This window comes from Erpetoichthys calabaricus, chromosome 2, assembly GCF_900747795.2.
Source record: "Erpetoichthys calabaricus chromosome 2, fErpCal1.3, whole genome shotgun sequence".
Taxonomy (NCBI): domain Eukaryota; kingdom Metazoa; phylum Chordata; class Cladistia; order Polypteriformes; family Polypteridae; genus Erpetoichthys; species Erpetoichthys calabaricus.
The window spans coordinates 68629050-68649440 of NC_041395.2; the positions used below are offsets into that span (position 1 = coordinate 68629050).

Consider the following 20391-nt stretch of genomic DNA (forward strand, 5'->3'; position numbering starts at 1 on the left):
CATATGTAATATTCGATCATTTTCCTTAATAAATAAATGACCAAGTATAATATTTTTGTCTCATTAGTTTAACTGGTTTCTCTTTATCTACTTTTAGGACTTGAGTGAAAATCTGATGTTTTAGGTCATATTAATGCAGAAATATAGAAAACTAGCCAACCCGCGGCGTATCATACGCCGCATAATCAGGCCGCTTTTTAAGTGATTTTTAAGCACAGGGAGAAAATTAACATTTGAAAAGTCGGAAATGTAATAAATCACCAAGAATAGTAACATTTCATGTGCCCACCCCCAACTTGTCACCTGAGTCGTTTTCCTCTTTGCACAGTCCACATGCACTTGTGAGTCACGTAGACTTTTCATTGTTGTTTGCGGTTTTCGCTGCTTTTCTATATATAATCCACCAAGTCACCTGACCATGGTAGTACCGAGGGGGGAGGGGAGGGGGTGTGAATAAAGGGCAGGGACGTAATCAGTGCGAGCGTATGACCCGCTAGCCATGTTTTTGAAAGTTTGGGCCTTTGCCTTATTAATTGTCATAGCAAAGGCAAATCTAACAGGAAATTGTCTTCGTGTTAAAATAAAAGGCAAATTATCTGCGACAGACAAACTGTTTACACGCTGCATACCAACATGCGGCGTAGTATACGCCGCATAATCACGCTGGTTTTTTGATGTTTTTTAAGCAGAGGGAAAAAAATGAACATTTGCAAAATCCGTAACGCTGCTTTCAGTAAGTACAATGCACACGCGTTTAATTTGTTGGCCACTTTTTGCCAGCCGTCTTTTCTGGTTTGGGCTACTTTTACAGTGCTACCGCTTGTGCATATATTAAATCTTGAAATCCTTCGAGTAACTAATTAACTAACAAAGCTTGTGTGAAAAAAATGCGCTTGTTCTTTCATCATTTTGTTGCAGCCTATCAAAGACTTGCTGAGCATGTTTTCTAGAGTCAATTGGCTTTTCACACAGCGCGAGGGTGCGCATTCATCTCGGTTTATTACATACAGCTAGTCTGCTAGACTAATCTGCTACACGGCTGGGTTTGAAAAACCGACTTATCCCGGATGAGTTTCACCGGCATTAATGATTAGCAATCTGGTTGGAACAAAACCCTGCATCCACAGGGGTTTACAAGGACCGAGTTTGGCAAACAGTGCTGAACACAGACGAAACCTACTCAGGTGAGGAGTGGGGGCGGGCAAAGTAGTTGCAGCTATTGATTATTCAGTGTTGTTTGCCTGGGTGTCTGATCTGCGTTGACTGACATGGCTATTTTCTGCGTATCCCATGGTTGTCTTCCGGCAGTGTGAATGCCTCGAGAGACAGGGCATCCTTGTGTGGTTAGTTGTTGCAGTTTGTGACCACCTCGCCGACGTTATCCTGATGTTGGCAAACAAAGCCAACAGCTATGTTGCGAAATTTGAGAGCAACAGTTTCGTCAATGACATTTTTCCAAAAAAACCCGACTGATAGAAACAGTTACCTGATGCAGGAATTTCTATAACATTGATTACATATTGCCTGAAGAAGGGGCCTGAGTTGCCTCGAAAGCTTGCATATTGTAATCTTTTTAGTTAGCCAATAAAAGGTGTCATTTTGCTTGGCTTTTCTCTATAACATTGAGAGAAGTGTTGTTTCCATGAAATACATTTGAAGCCGTAGTCATGGAGGGCAAAAGAACAGTCAACGTGGCTCACAGCTGGATTTGGACAGCAGCACAGACCAAAGCGAGTATGTGTTTGATGAGCTGTTCAAGTTGGCGGAGGGGTAGAGTTTCTGGGCGGGGCTTCGTTGTTCGTCTCCCATGGTTTCCGATGGTGGACGTGGTCGGGTGTCGTAACTGAAACGAATAATGAAAAGTCAACGTGGCTCAGAGGTCCATCTGGACTCCTAGCACAGACGAAAGGGACTAACTGGGTGGTTGGTGAGTTTTTGTGTCCGGGCACATGAGCAGGCAGTGTGAATGCCTAGAGAGCGAGGGTAGACGCGGGCCGGGGAAAACGAAGTGTTGGTGGGAGGGGAAACGTTTTTCGTGTTCCTACAGGACCATCTAAGAAGACGCATGTTTGTCGCGGATACGGTGGACGCCGGTCGGGGAATAGGTGAGACACTAATGAAAAAGAGGCACAGGGCTTATTGGTTTTTAAAGACTGCTTCCTTCATTGTGTTTTAACCTTAGTTTTAAAGGATTGCGTGGCTCTCTGTCTCGCGCTGCCTGTGTGTGTCCCTCTGTCTCTCTGTGGCGCTGCCTGTGTGTGAGCGCGGCTCTCTCTCGGGCTGCCTGTGTGTGCCTCTGTCTCTCTGTGGCACTGCCTGTGTGTGCGCGCGGCTGTCTCTCTCGGGCTGCCTGTGTGTATGCCTCTGTCTCTCTCTAGCGCTGCCTGTGTGTGTGCGGCTCTCGCGCTGACTGTGTGTGTGCCTCTGTCTCTCTCTGTCTCTCTCTCTCTCTCTCGCGCTGCCTGTGTGTGCACACGGCTCTCTCTCTCTCTCTCTCGCGCTGCCTGTGTGTGTGCCTCTGTCTCTCTCTGGCGCTGCCTCTGTATGTACCAAGGTTCCACTGAGATTGACTAATGAAAAGTCAACGTGGCTCAGAGCTGCATGTGGACTGTGGCACAGACAAACAGAAACGACGGCATGTTTTTCGAGGCGTCGCGTCCGAGTTGGTGGCCGTGGCTCTGCGAGTTGTCATCGTATCCAATGGTCTAAGAGTTGGTGGGCGTGGCTCCTTCCTGCGTGCGCCATTGGCGTCTTACTTGTCGGCGGTGTAGTGAATCCACGTCCGAGTTGGTGGGCGTGGCTCTGCGAGTTGTCATCGTATCCAATGGTCTAAGAGTTGGTGGGCGTGGCTCCTTCCTGCGTGCGCCATTGGTGTCTTACTTGTCGGCGGTGTAGTGAATCCACGACCCTTCCGGCGTGCTTTCCATGGGTGGCTACTTGTCTTCCGGCTTAGTGAATTATGTATATAGATTCTAAAGGGTTCACAAACTTTCAAGCACAAGTATATAGTAAGTGACAGTCCATGGATTTTGCTAGCCAGCAGTTCAAAAGAAGATAAATCAGGAACATGCACCAGTGATAGTTTTAGGTTTTCCCGATAAATTATTGCAAGCTCGCCGCTTTTCCCTGAGGAACAGGATTTAGAAATATAGATAAACCCTGGTGGGAGTGCTTAGCAGCAACTAGGCAATTATTTTCATTTAAACCAAGTTTCCACAAGACATAAGCAGTCCAACTTATGTCCATAATAAAGTCACTGATCAGTAAAGCTTTATTGGAAATACAGTATTAAACAATCCAAACTTTAAAGTATCAATGGACATATAATCCTTTGACTTTACCAGTGGTCTCAGTATATTTTGGCCATCGGAGAATGCCAAGGTACAGCAAAACATCAGAAATCAGAGCGTAATTTATCCAAAGTCAATAGAGTTCATCCAGAGGGTATATTAATCTAGCAGTTGTAGCCAACATTCCATACTTAATATTTTCAGCAAGCCGTTATACTCCTCACTTATCTATTCGGCCCTGTTGAGATAACGTTAGCCAATAGATCGTCATCCAAAGTCAATAGAGTTCATCCAGAGGGTATATTAATCTAGCAGTTGTAGCCAACATTCCATACTTAATATTTTCAGCAAGCCGTTATACTCCTCACTTATCTATTCGGCCCTGTTGAGATAACGTTAGCCAATAGATCGTCACAGTTAACACTGCCATTTACCACACAAATTCAGAATAGACAAGAGGCAGTTTCCACCATCTATTCATCATTGCTATAAACCAAACCAGAGAATTGGCAAGAAAGTTTCCACTTACACAGATTCTAGCCAGCACGGTGCAAATCAATGCAAGCTTGTGTCAAAAGAGCGAGGGGCAGCAAGGACAGGAATGCGTATTATTAAATTATAATCTAAAGCAAGGGCAAAGGCAGATTCTGTACCAGGCATAAAACCCATAACGAGGGACAAAAATCAAAGAAAAAAAATCGGAGTGGTCTCCCTTAGACATCCTTGTATACTCAGATATGGGGATGGATATTTGAGGAGTTTACCGCAAGACAATGATTGTATTTTTATATTATGTACATTAAAGAACCATCAAAATCAAATTAATAGTATATTGAAGAATTATTATAAAAGTAAAGTTGAATAAATCGGAATCTGATGAGTTGTTTACAATCTGATTTTTACGGGAATTTATCACAAAACTTGTAGCAACTGGTAAATTGGGTTTTTTGGCACATGTAGTCAGCATTCAAAAAAAGCACGATTTAGATGCTTACTCTTCTATGCCTGCTATGTTGAATGCGTTTTTCTTCTGTTTAGGGTTGGCCAGTCAATAAATTTTACATTGTAATGAGCATAATCCAGTCACGGAAGTGCCATGGTATAAGCACAAACCAGTTGGAGTACGATTAGAATATTGTTTTAGGCTGTTCCACACCACAAAGCTGATGCTGCTTTTACAAAAGTGTCTGACTTTAAAGAGTGTTGTCAGAAATCTTCATTTCTGGAGTTTGAAACAGACTGGATACTGTGGACAAAAGGTGAAAACTGAGACAAATGTCTGCATTTTTAAACAAAAATGTAGTAGTGAGGATGGGCTCTAAGTGCTGGCATACTCTGTATTGTGTATATAAATGTTATCTGGTTTAATTAAATTCACCTCATGCAACAGTTCAAATTGCTTTTTATTTTGTTGCCTTCTTCTGAAGTTGAAATGAGAGTTAAAGGCAGCAGCATGGCGCCGCCCCCCCCCCCCCCCCTTGTCTCCTTTGTGTCTTCCACGTAACTGCTTCCACCATTAAAGAAAGGAGAGAGAGAGGCCAAGTACAGGTAAAAGAAGAAGGACTATCCAAATTTTAATTTGTGATGCTGTCCACAGACCATCTTACTAATAACTGTTCTTGAGTATGCAGACATGTTCTATGTTGATTTGCCACATTCAAACCAAGAATTTGACTGTTGGCGAGGGAATAATAACAATGTAAACCTATTGCAAACTAGAGATAGTATGGTGTGTAGTGCTGGGCGGTACGACCAAAATTCTATATCACAGTATTTTTCACATTGTACCAGTTTCAAATTGTACCAGTTTCACAGAATTCGGCAGTATTTTTTCCCATGCATGAGCGGATGTTAACCACATTTTCCACTGCAATTACTGCAGTAGACTGGCTAAGAATAACCTGTTCCACTGTCATGAGAATTGTACATTGTACAAAAAAAAAAAACATTTTAATGTGCACACAAGTATTAATACAGGCTTGCTTGGCCCCATAAAGTGAGTTTTCAAGGGGGTGGTACTAATGAAGAGAAGGAATCACATTGCATGACAGTTTGCAATCAAAATATAGAACCTTTTTATTGAACAAATTTTGCAAACAACTTAAACAAAAATTTTGACAACATATTTTCAACCACCCAAAGAGGCATTTAGACTTAGTAAAATATCCAGAGGTGCTTGTCAAAATTTGTATTGCATTGAACCTATCTTAGAAAACAAATAAATAGTAAATATTTTTTGTAAACCAACTACACTTTCTGTTAATGTTTACAATCTCTGTCCACTGATGCATTAGTGACTTTTTAAACAACTTTACCATCATTAAACTGCATAATATTTAAATTAATAAATAACAACAATAAAATAAATAATAGTGCAACTTCCAGTAATAATACTGTTACTTCAAGGCTACAAGCCCAGGTACATTACCCAATATTCACCAAATAAAAACAAAATAAAATAAAACAAGTGCAACTTGGTGATGACATCTTTACCAACTGAACCATCATATTGCAAAATGCATTAACTCTTTTAGGGCTAATTTTTTTTTTGTTTCTTTTCTCCCAGGGCTGAATATTTTTCCAAAAACTAACATTTTTTAAAAAAGAACACAAAGCAATTGTTTAACATATCAAATCAACAAAAAATATTTACTTTTGACAAATGTTACTGTCTTGCATGTTGTATGAGCCTGCATACTCTATGATTTCACATACATATCACATACATTTTACACAGCAAAGTCTGATCTCGCTCAAAGCAGCCAATTTCAGTCATTGCCACATTGCATTCCTTACAATACGTGTTGCTTTGGTGCCTATTTTTCAATTGTCTGTTGCTGCACTTTCTAACATATATTGTTAGTGTGTACTGTAGAGAGACAAGTCACCCATTTGCCATCATGCCATGCCACTGCCACCAAGTTTTCTGCCAGCATGAAAACCGTATTGTCACCTCTTTTCATCTTCTGAAACTTTATGAACTTTATGTATGGCATTATAGCCTGGCTCACCCCATGGGATTTGCTTCTGTTTATTACAGAAGTGAATAAAACTTTGCAGCAGCATGTACCTAAGCCACCAGGGGACAAAACACGTTTGGACCAATGCTCCCTGAAGTTATATCACCAATTCTGTCTCATCTCTATTTGTAATGCCACAGCGCGCTTCATCTCGTCTTTCGTTGTGGGTTTCCACTTTGAAAAACGAGAATGCGATGCAAACGCAGCCCGCGATTCAAAAAAAATCTCTGCCTACCTGTTTGTCTCGTCTGACAGTAGCTGAAAAGCAGCATCAGGAGAGAGCAGCCTGAAGTAGAGCAGCTGGTGATCTGTCGTGTCCAACAGCAAGCCATGCCGTCTTGTAAACTCCGGTAGCCAGATTGGCTCTGAACGGATCAATGTCTGTGTATTTATCCCATGCGAACCTTGCCGTAGATGCATCGGCTGTGCGAAGGCACGCAACTGGCAGCAGATCCGCTGGCGCGGCATCGGCTGGTGTCTGATCAGCTGATGCCTGCTTCTAACTCTCTTGCTCGATCTCCTGATCACTGCCAATAAAATCTGATTCTGAAAAATCAAGAGTCCGACTCCGCGATAATGCGCATAATGCGAGTGTTTTCTTTTCTGCACTTGCTTCGCTGCCTTTTCACATGTCGGTGCCATCTTGCCTGTTTACATTTCGCAACTCACGCACACGCAATGTTTATTTGCCGAGACAACGAGTCTAGCATTCCTCCAAGCACAGAGGGAATGCCTGTGACGTGACAGTGAGATTTGACGCCATTAACAGCTGATTGTCGCCCTCTATCCCTGGATGTCGACTTTTGTCGACATTCGCCTTCAACCCCTCCTGTCGACAAAAGTCGACATCCGCCCTAAAAGAGTTAATATGGACCTTGCTTCAAGCCAAGCTATATACATAAATAAAACTGCAACTTACATTTATAATGTTATTTGTGGTATAGCGGGTCCGCTTCTTCAAAAAGAAAAAAATATGGCCAGTTTTTAAATCCAGTTAGCTGTGTCTGTCTCTGTGGGCGTGATTGCACGACCGCGGGGAGTTGATGAGGTAATTGGGCCAAGTCGCACCTGCACGTGCGGGTGTGATTGTTCTCAATTGCTTCATTGGCTTCTTGAGGCATATGATTAAGGCACTGCACACACGGAGATGTATATTTATGGGCCGGCAGGATAGAGGGAAGGAAAAAAAAAAGTTAGAACAGAAGGAGGTTAAAGAAAGGAAAAGGCAGTCATGGGAGATGATCCAGACACCAGGAAGGAGAAGGCAGCATGAGCTGGGGCTCCGTGAGGGAATGCAGACTGAGGTACTCTAGGGGCTGGTTCGCCCCACTGACGTAAGCATGTAGAGTGGAGCGATCAAGATGTAAGACCTCCCAATGGATCGTCTTGAGTGAGCGCGAAGGAAGACGGGAGGTGTGCCGACCTCAGACGGTCTGGCTGCGCAATGTGGTGGCAGCCAAGATGGGGGTCAGCAAAAAGGAGTTTGTGCTTCAGAGGCTCCGCCGGCAACACCAGTGATGGGTGAGCTGGGGAGACAGAAGGTGGTGGGCTGCGATCGGTTAAGTAGAGACACTGCATTTTAATGGAGTTATTTGTTATGGATTTTATCCCCACGTTTCAGCAGTTTTATGGATTTGCTATTTGGGTTTTTTTTTTTTTTTTTGAACACTGTACAATGGACACTTTTGGTTTTACTTTTGACTGTTTTTAATAAAAGCACTTGAGGACTTTACACCATCCCCTGGCTTCAGTGAGATTTGTCAAATCATCTCGGTCATAACTATCGACGGTGTTGGTTCAACAGACTCCCATGTGGGAAGAGGGAGTCAGTAGGAGACCGGCATCGTCACACTATTACAGAATACCCAGATACATTACACAGTATTGAAAAAAAAATGAAATAAATCAAACAAGTGCTACTTGGCTTGCAGTATTATCCAGTACTATAGAAACAGCATTCATACAGTTGAAAATAATAATGGTCCACATCCAACCTTTTAAAACCAAAGTATCTCTAGACAACAGATGTGACTCCTTTTTTCGGCAAAAGTTCTTCTGTGTCATCATGTTTAACTGTATTGTCTGCTACAGCTTCAGTATTGGAATTTTCTCTGTCCATTTTCACCGCGCAATGCCTCCACTAATGCATGTACTCCGTTGCATGCGTGTTTAGCGTGTAGCAGTGAAAAAGGTCCCCCCTTAAACAGTTTCCTGATGCGCCATTTTCTGAACGTTGTTTAGTCTATTTAAACCGGTGTTGCGGTATAAGAAAAATCCATATCATAAGAAATATAAAAAACAGTTTTCAGTAAGAACCGGTATACCTCCCAACACTAATGGTGTGCATTTGAAACCCCACTTCACAATGTTTATGTATCAATAGGCTACATAAATATTCATCATGGAATAGTTAGCTGAGCATTCCTGTCATGATTGCAGACCTACCATTCTGCATTGCAGAATATGAAAAAATATGCTGAAAATCAAATTTATATGACACCTGTTGGTATCTGATTCTTTAAACAAAGCTTTTAGCCATTTTCTGGGATGTTAACATCCATAATAATGATAGAATAAAGCAGGCAGAGGACTTGGAACAACTGGCCAGTATTGCAGAGTGAAAAAGATGTGCAAATCAGACATTTGTATTAGGTTTAGATTAAGATTGAAAGTAGTTTAATTATCTCAGCTGTGTTTAATGCTTCCTGGCTGAACCAAGTGGTGTTTCATGTGCTCCATGCTAGCATTTTAAGCAGTGAAAAAAAAAAGTTAATTCAGTTTTACTTTTGTTAGAAGACATTTGTCCATATAATTTTGTAAATGGTAAAGGCTTTGTGCAGCTTCCTCAATATTTTGTTTATATGGCTACAGATTACAACAAATTTGAATGGTACTAAATATAATGCACACTGAACTGTAACCAGGTTTTTTCTCATTTAATTCCCAGCAGCTCAGAAATGTAGATACTACTGGATAAGGGACACTGAGGTATCTTTGATAAATCTGCTTTTATCATGAACATGTTCTTACTGGTGCAAGGGGCACAGTTTACATATTAACCCTAAAGCTGATGTCGCATTACATGAGTTAATGCTGTCACCAGACCATTTCATATTATATAATTAGTAATCACTTGGACAACTGCATTATGACTTGTTGGTCTGTTTCACATTTCCAATGCATTGCAAGTGTGCAAACCTGTTATGCCTCCAAGTGGACTGAAAAATCTCTGGAAAAGTCGTGTAATATGACATTGCCTTAGACAAAAGTGGAACTTGGCATCTCAAGCCAATTTAATACTGTAAACCTTTTTAATCTCATGTATGTATAAATGTGTAAAAATAAGTCAGTCTCTAGTGTGTGTGTGTGTATGTGTGTATGTATGTATGTATAACATTTGCCCTCTCTGGAGTTGCAATGAGACTCCCTCTCTTTCTATACATTTATTTGCATGTCTTGCTTGGACTTCATATCTTACATCATGTGCTGGGATTCAGAAGGTCCCAAATAATTTAAATGCCAGAAGTGGTTCCACTCCGTTGGGCCCTTGAGCCAAGGCCCATAACCTGCATTTGCTCTGTCCTGTATATAATGTTAACCTGCATCCAACGTACAGGGAAACATGGGGTTGCTGTCAGGATTGGCACTCCAGCCACATTTAAAAAAAATAATTAAAAAAAATAAACTTTTTCATTCCATTTGAACTAGTGTGGTGCTGAAATCTTAATTTGGAATCCTGAAGTGGTTCATCATGCAGTGGATGCTGCAACATGCTGTATTTGTATTAGTGTGTGCTTCCAACACTCTGTGTGTGTCTCTCTCTCTCTCTCTCTCTCTGATAATAGCAGTAGCAGATTTTTTTTTTATATTTACTATAGGTTCCTGTTTTTTTTTTTTTGTTTTTTTTCCTTTTAAGCTATTGGTTATGCCAGATTGTAAGTGAGATAAAATTATATTTGACATTGGTTCTAAAAATTGAATACTAATATCTATACATTTCTTTCTTTTAGGTATGGCCTCACAAGTCTTGGTCTACCCACCACATGTATATCAAACCCAGACAAGTGCCTTTTGTAGTGTGAAGAAACTCAAAGTAGAGCCAAGCAGCTATGTGTACCATGAGAGAGCCTTCTCACAGACAAATTTGAACGGTATAACATTTGGTATTACTCATCCTAAGAAGATTATCAATTCTTTTTGGACAAAAGACTCCGTGAGCAACAGACCACCTGTTCAAAACTTTTTATTGCAGTCGATATCCTTGATCAGTGCAGGAAAGGATCCTAGTTCAAGTGTAGCACAGAAGCTACAGTTAGACCCTCGAGGGGCAGAGGTTCTAAAGAACACAGTGCAAGCAGACAGAGGTGGTGGAGGAGAAGACAGTGGTGGAGGTGGAGGTTTGAACTTGGTGGATAGCACGCAGAGATGCGGGCTGAAACGTAAAAGTGAGGACTTGGAGAATAGAAGCAGCGACATGCAGATTGTTGAGGAACTGTCCATGTTGCCTGCAATGTTGCAAACAAATGTTGGTAACCCTGTTACAGCAGTAGGTGCCTCAAAGCCAAATACTGCTGGTGGTGATGGGGATTACCAGCTAGTGCAGCATGAAGTGCTGTGTTCAGTGAAAAACACTTACGAGGTTCTTGATTTCTTGGGCCGGGGAACCTTTGGCCAGGTGGTCAAATGTTGGAAAAGGGGTACAAATGATATAGTGGCCATTAAAATCCTCAAAAACCACCCCTCCTATGCACGGCAGGGGCAGATTGAGGTGAGTATCTTGGCACGACTTAGCAGTGAGAATGCAGAAGAAAATAATTTGGTGCGGGCCTTTGAATGCTTTCAGCACAGAAACCACACCTGCCTCGTATTTGAAATGCTGGAGCAAAACCTTTATGATTTTTTGAAGCAGAACAAGTTTAGTCCTCTGCCCCTGAAGGTAATTCGGCCCATTTTGCAGCAAGTAGCCACTGCTTTGAAAAAACTGAAAAGTCTTGGACTCATCCACGCAGACCTCAAGCCAGAAAATATCATGTTAGTGGACCCTATCCGGCAGCCGTACAGAGTGAAAGTAATAGACTTTGGATCTGCCAGCCACGTTTCCAAAGCAGTTTGTTCGACATATTTACAGTCTCGGTACTACAGGTAAGGTTTTCATTAAATCTCTTCAATTTTAGTTGTTGTACATCAGTTTCTTAAAAATTCTTCGTAATGCAATTTAGCTGTCTTTTGTTCAGAAGCTTTGTTTATACTATTGTGTGTATTATTGTCAGTTGTTTTTTAAATTGCTGTATGTATTTCATCCATTCTTTTTAGTCAGCATTCTACAAGACTACTGATTTAAAGTTTACTCCTGTAACTTAATCTTTCCAATGTATGTTAATTTTTTTTAAACATTCTGTAGCTTTCTTGATTCTTACTAAAACCTGCTGAATCACTGATGCGAAGTAATTCTACTTTATAAACACTGGCCTCTGTCTGATTAGTTGCAAAAAATAATAAAATACATGAAGTAAATAAAAGCCTATAATTAAACTTAAAAATAAAAAAAGTATTTGAAAACTCTTGTATTTTAATTTTTCTGGTTTAGGGATGATCTGGAATATTAATTTTGGGTGATCTATATATTAGTTTCTTTTTTCCCTTTTTTTTATAATACATCTGTTTTCTAGTAAGTTAACTCCCTTAAAGTGCCTTCCTCCATAGGTCTATCACATTCTAAAAAAGGGCATGTACATGAGCTATAGAAGACATTTGGGGTAGACTTTGCTGGTTGTTCATTAGTATTTACATGTTAGAGGTGATATGCTGGTGTTTGGTGTTTTCAAAAACACAAGTTTGTGTATTTCAGAGTTATTGTTAAGGGTGGTGTATACAATAAAATAATCCATGCAAGATTCCTAAAAAAATGACAATTTTTGAATTCATACTAAAATGTCTGGCCTTCCTGAGGCAATAGATGCTATTGTCCCTTTTTTCCCTTTTTGCAGACTGCCTCTGTTTTTATTAAGTCATTTTTGAGTTTAATTCAGACAAAATATATGTCACTTATTGTTTCTAGTGGACAAATGGTGTTTGTTCTAAAATCAATTATTGGTTCTGTACAAACAATTTAATGTTATGTAACTAAAGGTTTACTACTGTAGTTAACAATGTATACTACTGGACCATGGCTAATTTTGTTTTTTTGTGAAGTAAGCTTAAAATCAGATTCATCTGCATATTTTAGGCTAGTATAGTTCCATTTGTTAAATTATTTACATTTTGCTATCTGTTTAGGGTTGTCACAATTATTGGAATGTTCATAATTTATTGATTCTACAGCATATATTACGAATGCACTTCAAGTTTGTTCTTGCTTTTGATCACTTTCCTTGTAGGATATCAATCAGCATTGCTGGAGTTGCAGCCTTGTTTCCACACTCATGCAGGTGTTAATAAGATGGCATCTTCAGCAAAGTCGAAGCTTTTACTAACATGCCTACTTGACAGAGAGGCCAGCCAAAGTTGTGTGTCGAAGTAATTTTGGCATGCAAACCTGTATGCAAGATTTGCGTCCTCATAATACCAACTAAAGGGGCTATCTTAACCAATTTAGTCAAACACCTGAAGGACTGACACATGAGTCAATACAAAGAATTTCAAAGGGTATCGTTTCTGAGTTAAAGAAACATTAATAAGTATAAACCTGTAAACTGTTGCATTTGAAGTAGGTGTGTGATGATTATTTTTTAGAGCTCCTTTAATTTTAACTCTTCAACACAAAGTGTGCTGCTGTAGCTTATTAATGTATTTTATCATGAGAAATTTTAAAAGTATGTCATCACATTTACTATATAATGTAAGGTGCTATAACTTTACGGTGCTCAATTACATTAACAGTCATGCTTCTCCTCTGTGTGCTCATCTACTTCCAACCGTACTTCAGAGCGTGTATTTAGTACCTGACAAGGGCATGTTCTATGGAAGAGCACATTGACATGCTAGTCTTTCTTGCAAAAAGTTTGCAAGTGACAAAGACATCATAGATTGCTTATTCAAAAATGTAATTTGCACTGTTTGCACCGTGTGTTAGTGGTCTCTTTGCGAGTTACATTTCTGAAAAGGTTTTTAAAAAAGACCACATTATTCTTTTTAATGTTTATTTTAAATTTTTTATGTATTCTCTTCACGAAAGATTGCAATACATAATCAATTAACATTTAATGACATTTGTAACATTTAATTGCACTACCTCAGTAACAGTATTTATTTTCATCAGTGGAAAAAAAATGTTGATCTGATTTAACCTTTACTCTTTCATTTTTACAGAAGATTGCATTTAATGACTAAAATGTACGAGGGTTGTTTCATAAGTTTTGAGACTCGGTCACTTGCTGTCATCGGAGGCGGATGAAATTTTTTTCTATTGTTCTACAATCCTTTCACATCTTCTAATAAATTTTTGGCCCACCCAGCTACAGATGGAGATGAGAAAAAGAGCTCGGAAGTGCATCCCCTCCGCGTCCTGAATTTAAGTTAAACCGAGAGCAACTGCGCACTTGCATGCTCTACAAATTCGCGGGTGGTCTGAGTGCAAAAGAGTGCTTGTCAAGAATGAAAAAACATCTCGGTGACGATGCTCCAGATCGTGCGACTGTGTTCTGGTGGAAAAAAAAATTAAACGACGGTGAATTCGACGTCAGCGATGCCAAACGTGAAGGATGTCCCAGAATTTCGACCGGCGAGCAAGATGTGGCCCGTGTGAAGGCCCTAATTGAAGTGGATCCTCGCCAAATGCTAAGAAGAATTGCTTCGACCCTTGAGATGGATCCCACAGCCGTTTGGAGGATCCTCACTCAAGATCTTGACTACACGAGAAAATGTGCTCGGTGGATCCCGAAAATTTTGACAAGTGAACAAAAAGCAACCCGAGTGCAGTTTTGCCGAGATTTCCTCGCCAGATTCAAGGTAGGCAAGTCTGAAGCTTTCAAAAACATTGTCACTGGTGACGAGACTTGGGTTTACAACAACGACCCTGAAACCATGTCCCACAGCATGGAGTGGGGTCCAAAAGGTTGCCTTCCTCCACTGAAAGCCAGACGCCAAAGGTCAACCAAGAGGACCATGTTTGCCGTCTTTTTTGGCTACAAAAAAATTATTGCTTCAGTTCCACTTCCTGAACGCACGACGATGAACTCTGACGTCTACACAACCCTGTGCCTTCCAGAAGTTTTCAAAAATCTCACTAGAGGTCGCCCTAATCGCACCTTGAAAAACTTTATCCTTCACCATGACAACGCGCCGCCTCACAAGTCAAACAAAACTGTTGAGTTCCTCGCCAAATCTGGGATTGAAGTCCTTCATCTGCCCCCTTATTCACCAGATTTGGCACCCTGTGACTTCTGGCTGTTCCCGACGGTGAAGAAGGAGCTGAAAGGAATGGATTTTGAGGACAGGGACAGCCTCATTTCTGTGGTTGAAGAGCAGCTTGACCAACTGACTGAACCTGATTTTCGTCACTGTTTTGATCGTTGGATTTATCGCATGAAAAAGTGCATTGAAATCGGGGGAGAGTATGTTGAACAGCACTGAAGTGTTGCCAAATGACGAGGTTATGTGAGTAAAAATTTTCTTTGGAATTGACCAAACCATGTTGTATCTATTTAAAAAAAGTCTCAAAACTTATGAAACAACCCTCGTATTTGTTTTGAACTTCAACTTTTCGAAGTGTGCAGCTCCCCTTCTCTACTGTTTGCCGTGGTTTGTAGACCTCCTGTAATTAATGAAACTTTCATCTCTCAATTCTCTGATCTCTTGGCTGATATCACCCTCTCTCATGACAAAGTTCTTATTGTTGGTGATTTCAACATTCACGTTTGTTGTCAATTGAAACCTTTGGTCATCGACTTTTTATCACTTTTGAACTCATTTGATTTTATACAGCATATTAATACGCCAATCCACTGTCTCGGTCACACCCTCGATCTCGTTCTTACTCGTGATATTTCAGTGAATAATATTGATTTATGTGATGTTTCTTTTACTGATCATTTTTCTATAATGATGGATCTGAATATTACTGTCGATGTCCCTACTAATAGCTGTCCCCCACGCTGCTCGCGATTTTTAAATTCTTCTATTATATCTGATTTTAAAACCATTTTCTCTAGTCTTTAGATAATGGTATCGATGATTTTGTCGTAAAATTTAATTCTTCCTGTAAAACGATTTTAGACTCAATTGCTCCGCTCAAGATACGCAGTAATAAGGGTAGACCTGCTCCCTGGCTAAATGAAAATACACGATCACTGCGCCGCGCCTGTCGAACTGCCGAACGGCGTTGGAAAAAAGATGGACTGATTGTCTCTAAACAGATTTTTAGGACTTCTCTTTTCAATTTCCAGGCTTAAGTTAAGATAACGAAACAAAATTTCTTTGCCGATTTAGTATCCCGTCATTCGAAGAATCCTAGGGTCTTATTTAATTCAATTAATGCGGCCATTCACCCCCACTCTGCGATGGGATCAAATAGCATTGTTCATTCATGTGACCAGTTTCTATCATTCTTTGTCAGCAAAATCGATACTATCCGCCGTGGCATTGTTCAAACGGGCTATGAACTTTCTACTGTTAATCATGACGTTGTCTTAGAATCCTTTGATCTAGTCTCACTTTCAGAGCTAAAAAGAAATATTGACACCCTTAAACCAGCCCCCAGTCCTCTGGATATTGTACCACCACGTCTCTTAGTGGAAGCCTTTGATGTGTTGGGCCCACCCTTATTAGCCATCATCAATGATTCTATTAGTTCGGGGGTTGTGCCCTCATTTTTTAAACATGCTGCAGTCTGTCCCTGTCTTAAAAAGGCAGAATTAGATCCTGGAGTTTTAGCTAATTTTCGTCCAATTTCCCAACTGCCATTTCTGGCTAAAATTCTAGAAAGAATTATTTATAATCAATTGGTTGATCACCTTAACTCCAATAATTTATTTGAGATCTATCAATCTGGCTTTAGGCGTTATCATAGTGTTGAAATGGCACTCCTGAAAGTGTTCAACGACATCTCTCTTATTACTGACTTGGGTGATGCGGCAGTCCTTCTCCTCCTTGACCTGTCTGCTGCCTTTGACACTATTGACCATGAAATATTGCTGATGCGACTTGAACATCTTGTTGGGCTTAAAGGGGCTGCTGTTAACTGGTTCAGGTCATATTTAACTGGTAGACAATTTTCAGTGACTTTTAATTCCTCTTCTTCATTTACTGCTCCTCTTAAATATGGTGTTCCTCAGGGATCCATTTTGGGTCCTATTTTATTCTCTATATACCGTCACCCTATTGGAGCGATTTTTAGGAAATTTAACATTTCTTTTTACTGCTATGCTGATGATACTTAGGTTTATATTCCTGTCTGCAACTCTACAACAAATCAACTCCACAACTGTCTGTCTGAATTAAGATCCTGGATGGCTAATAATTTTCTTGATCTAAATCAAAATAAAACGGAGGTGCTTATAGTGGGTCCATCAGCTAAAGCCCAAATTGGTCTTGGTGTTCTCGGCTCTTTCTCTGTCTTTTCCAAACCTCAAGTCCGCAATCTTGGTGTTATCTTTGATAGTAACCTCTCTTTTGAGAAACAAGTAAATTCTGTAGTCAAGAGTTGCTTTTTCCAACTTCGTCTATTAGGTAAGATAAAGCCTTTTTTATCTTCTAGGGATCTTGAGATAGCTACTCGTGCGTTTATTTTTTCTCGCCTCGATTACTGCAACTCGCTGTATTCTGGGATTAACAAATCCTTGATACACAGGTTACAGTTGGTCCAAAATGCTGCCGCTCGCTTTCTGGTTGGGGCAAGAAAGTATGACTCTGTCTCTCCTATTTTAGCTTCTTTACACTGGCTGCCTGTCAGTTTTTGAATTGATTTAAAATCTTGCTGCTAGTTTTTAAATCTTTACATGGGCTTGCTCCTGCCTATTTATCTGAACTGTGTGTTTTACATCAGCCATCTAGAGTGTTTAGATCTTCTGGTCAGCTGTCTCTGGTTGTCCCTCGTACCAAGTGTAAAACCAAGGGGGACAGGTCTTTTGCAGCTGTTGCACCTCGCCTGTGGAACTCTTTACCTCATCATATAAAGGAGTCGTCTACAATTGAACTGTTTAAAACAAGATTAAAGGCTCATTTCTATTCACTTGCATTCAGTGACCTTCAGTAATACTGATGGCTTCCTCTTTGTGATTATATTACATTACTTCTATTTTTATGGATATAACATTACTTCTATTTATTATGTATTTTATTTTATGTTCATATATTTTATTTCTATTTATGTTAATTTGTTCTATTTTTGTAAAGCACTTTGGCAACAGCATTACTATGTTTGTTTTAAATGTGCTATATAAATAAATTGACATTGACATCAATGTAAAAATTTTAATGCATACAGAATTCCAGTTTAGAATTTTTTTTCTTATGTACTGTATTGAAACTGAATTATAAATGTGCAGTGTGTTTGTGCTGCCCTTTAAGTTAATGTTTTGGTTCATAAAATATTTCCACTATACTTTTTTTCTACATTTGTTAAATGTCTGAAGACTGGTTAGGGGTGAGAGCAAGAATTCTTTCTACCTTATAGGTTTGGAAGAACCTTAAGTTATAAAAACGTGTTTTCTTGTCTCAAAATGAGTGCCTGCTAATACTTGGTTTATTTAATATAAGAGTGGATTTTTATGAGAAAATGAAATTCCAATTAAAAAAAAAAAAAAACTTCAATTGGTATGGGAGAATACACTTTTTGTTTCTGTGTAGCCTTCCCTGATGATTTGTAGGTGCACACTATTAACGGTTAGTCCATTGCATGAATGCGGCAATGTCAGGGTTGTGTAGCATGCTTAAAAATAGGCAGTGGGTGGTGGCCAGAACTTGTTGACTACTATAGATGGTAAGCTGCATAACTGTTAGAGTGAAATAAGGCAGAACTAAATGCTTGCAAGGTCGTTTACTTATTCAAGGTCAGTATGCTCTGCAGGCAGCTGTCGCTTCTCTGTGCTTTGGAGTTCTGTAAATCAGTTGAGATCTATGTTAACTGGTTCATTGGCTACAGATTTACCTTAACTCTTTTAGGGCTAATTTTTTTTTTTGTTTCTTTTCTCCCAGGGCTGAATATTTTTCCAAAAACTAACATTTTTTAAAAAAGAACACAAAGCAATTGTTTAACATATCAAATCAACAAAAAATATTTACTTTTGACAAATGTTACTGTCTTGCATGTTGTATGAGCCTGCATACTCTGATTTCACATACATATCACATACATTTTACACAGCAAAGTCTGATCTCGCTCAAAGCAGCCAATTTCAGTCACTGCCACATTGCACTCCTTACAATATGTGTTGCTTTGGTGCCTATTTTTCAATTGTTTGTTGCTGCACTTTCTCACATATATTGTTAGTGTGTACTGTAGAGAGACAAGTCACCCATTTGCCATCGTGCCATGCCACTGCCACCAAGTTTTCTGCCTGCATGAAAACCGTATTGTCACCTCTTTTCATCTTCTGAAACTTTATGAACTTTATGTATGGCATTATAGCCTGGCTCACCCCATGGGAGTTGCTTCTGTTTATTACAGAAGTGAATAAAACTTTGCAGCAGCACGTACCTAAGCCACCAGGGCACAAAACACGTTTGGACCAATGCTCCCTGAAGTTATATCACCAGTTCTGTCCCATCTCTATTTGTAATGCCACAGCGCACTTCATCTCGTCTTTCGTTGTGGGTTTCCACTTTGAAAAATGAGAATGCGATGCAAACGCAGCCCACGATTCAAAAAAATTCTCTGCCTACCTGTTTGTCTCGTCTGACAGTAGCTGAAAAGCAGCATCAGGAGAGAGCAGCCTGAAGTAGAGCAGCTGGTGATCTGTCGTGTCCAACAGCAAGCCATGCCGTCTTGTAAACTCCGGTAGCCAGATCGGCTCTCAACGGATCAATGTCTGTGTATTTATCCCATGCGAACCTTGCCGTAGATGCATCGGCTGCACGAAGGCACTCAACTGGCAGCAGATCCGCTGGCGCGGCATCGGCTGGTGTCTGATCAGCTGATGCCTGCTTCTCACTCTCTTGCTCGATCTCCTGATCACTGCCAATAAAATCTGATTCTGAAAAATCAAGAGTCCGATTCCGCGATAATGCGCAAAACATCGTCTGCCGAGTGTTTTCTTTTCTGCACTTGCTTCGCTCCCTTTTCACATGTCGATGCCATCTTGCCATTGTTTACATTTCGCAACTCACGCACACGCAAGGTTTATTTGCCGAGTCAACGAGTCTAGCATTCCTCCAAGCACAGAGGGAATGCCTGTGACATGACAGTGAGATTTGTCGCCATTAACAGCTGATTGTCGCCCCCTATCCCTGGATGTCGACTTTTGTCGACATTCGCCTTCAACCCCTCCTGTCGACAAAAGTCGACATCCGCCCTAAAAGAGTTAATGTGATTAAATATGGAAGTAAAATATTCTATAACATTCTTTAACCTAATTTTTTTATGCTAGTACAAATTCTTGATGACATTAAACATATTTTAACTTTTTAAACCTATGTTTTTTTAACCTTTCATGTGTTTTATTAAATAGTGCAATGATGTTCAGTATATTTAACACTTCACTGTTTAACCTTCTAGCCACACAAACCAGCATTATTTACATGTGTAAATGATGAAATCTGGTATAAAATGTGTTTGAGTTGGATTATATTGCTGTGAGAAAAAATATTTGTATATTTTTTAAAACTTCACACAAATGTATATTGTAGACAAGCAAGTTAAACAAATTGTATATAGGCAATTAATAAGTAGCAAGGTTTGTTCAATCCCTCGTAATTTTCCAATGTACTGAAAAGTGAATTTCTCTATATAAAACCTTTGAATGGAATTCCGAATTTTAAAATTTGCTATGTTGTATTAAAATTTTGTTTTGCGTTTTCGGCAAAAAGTATACAGAAAACAGTATCTGAGCAAAGTGAAATCTTTGGTTACTGTTCACACTTAATTACTGTGTTTTCATTATACAGTAATAATTTTAATAAGTTTACTAATTTTTAAGTGTTATTGG

The 20391-nt window shown here is 39.8% G+C and overlaps 1 protein-coding gene across 4 annotated transcripts in view; it reads left to right on the forward strand.

Moving 5' to 3' along the window:
* Positions 1–20391, forward strand: part of LOC114645956 (homeodomain-interacting protein kinase 3-like) — a 163360-nt gene that overhangs the window by 57681 nt on the left and 85288 nt on the right. For all 4 annotated transcript variants that reach the window (XM_028793889.2, XM_028793892.2, XM_028793891.2 and 1 more), the window contains exon 2: positions 10321–11452. In XM_028793889.2, coding sequence (XP_028649722.1) covers positions 10321–11452 — 1132 coding nt within the window. The remainder of the gene's footprint in view (positions 1–10320; positions 11453–20391) is intronic.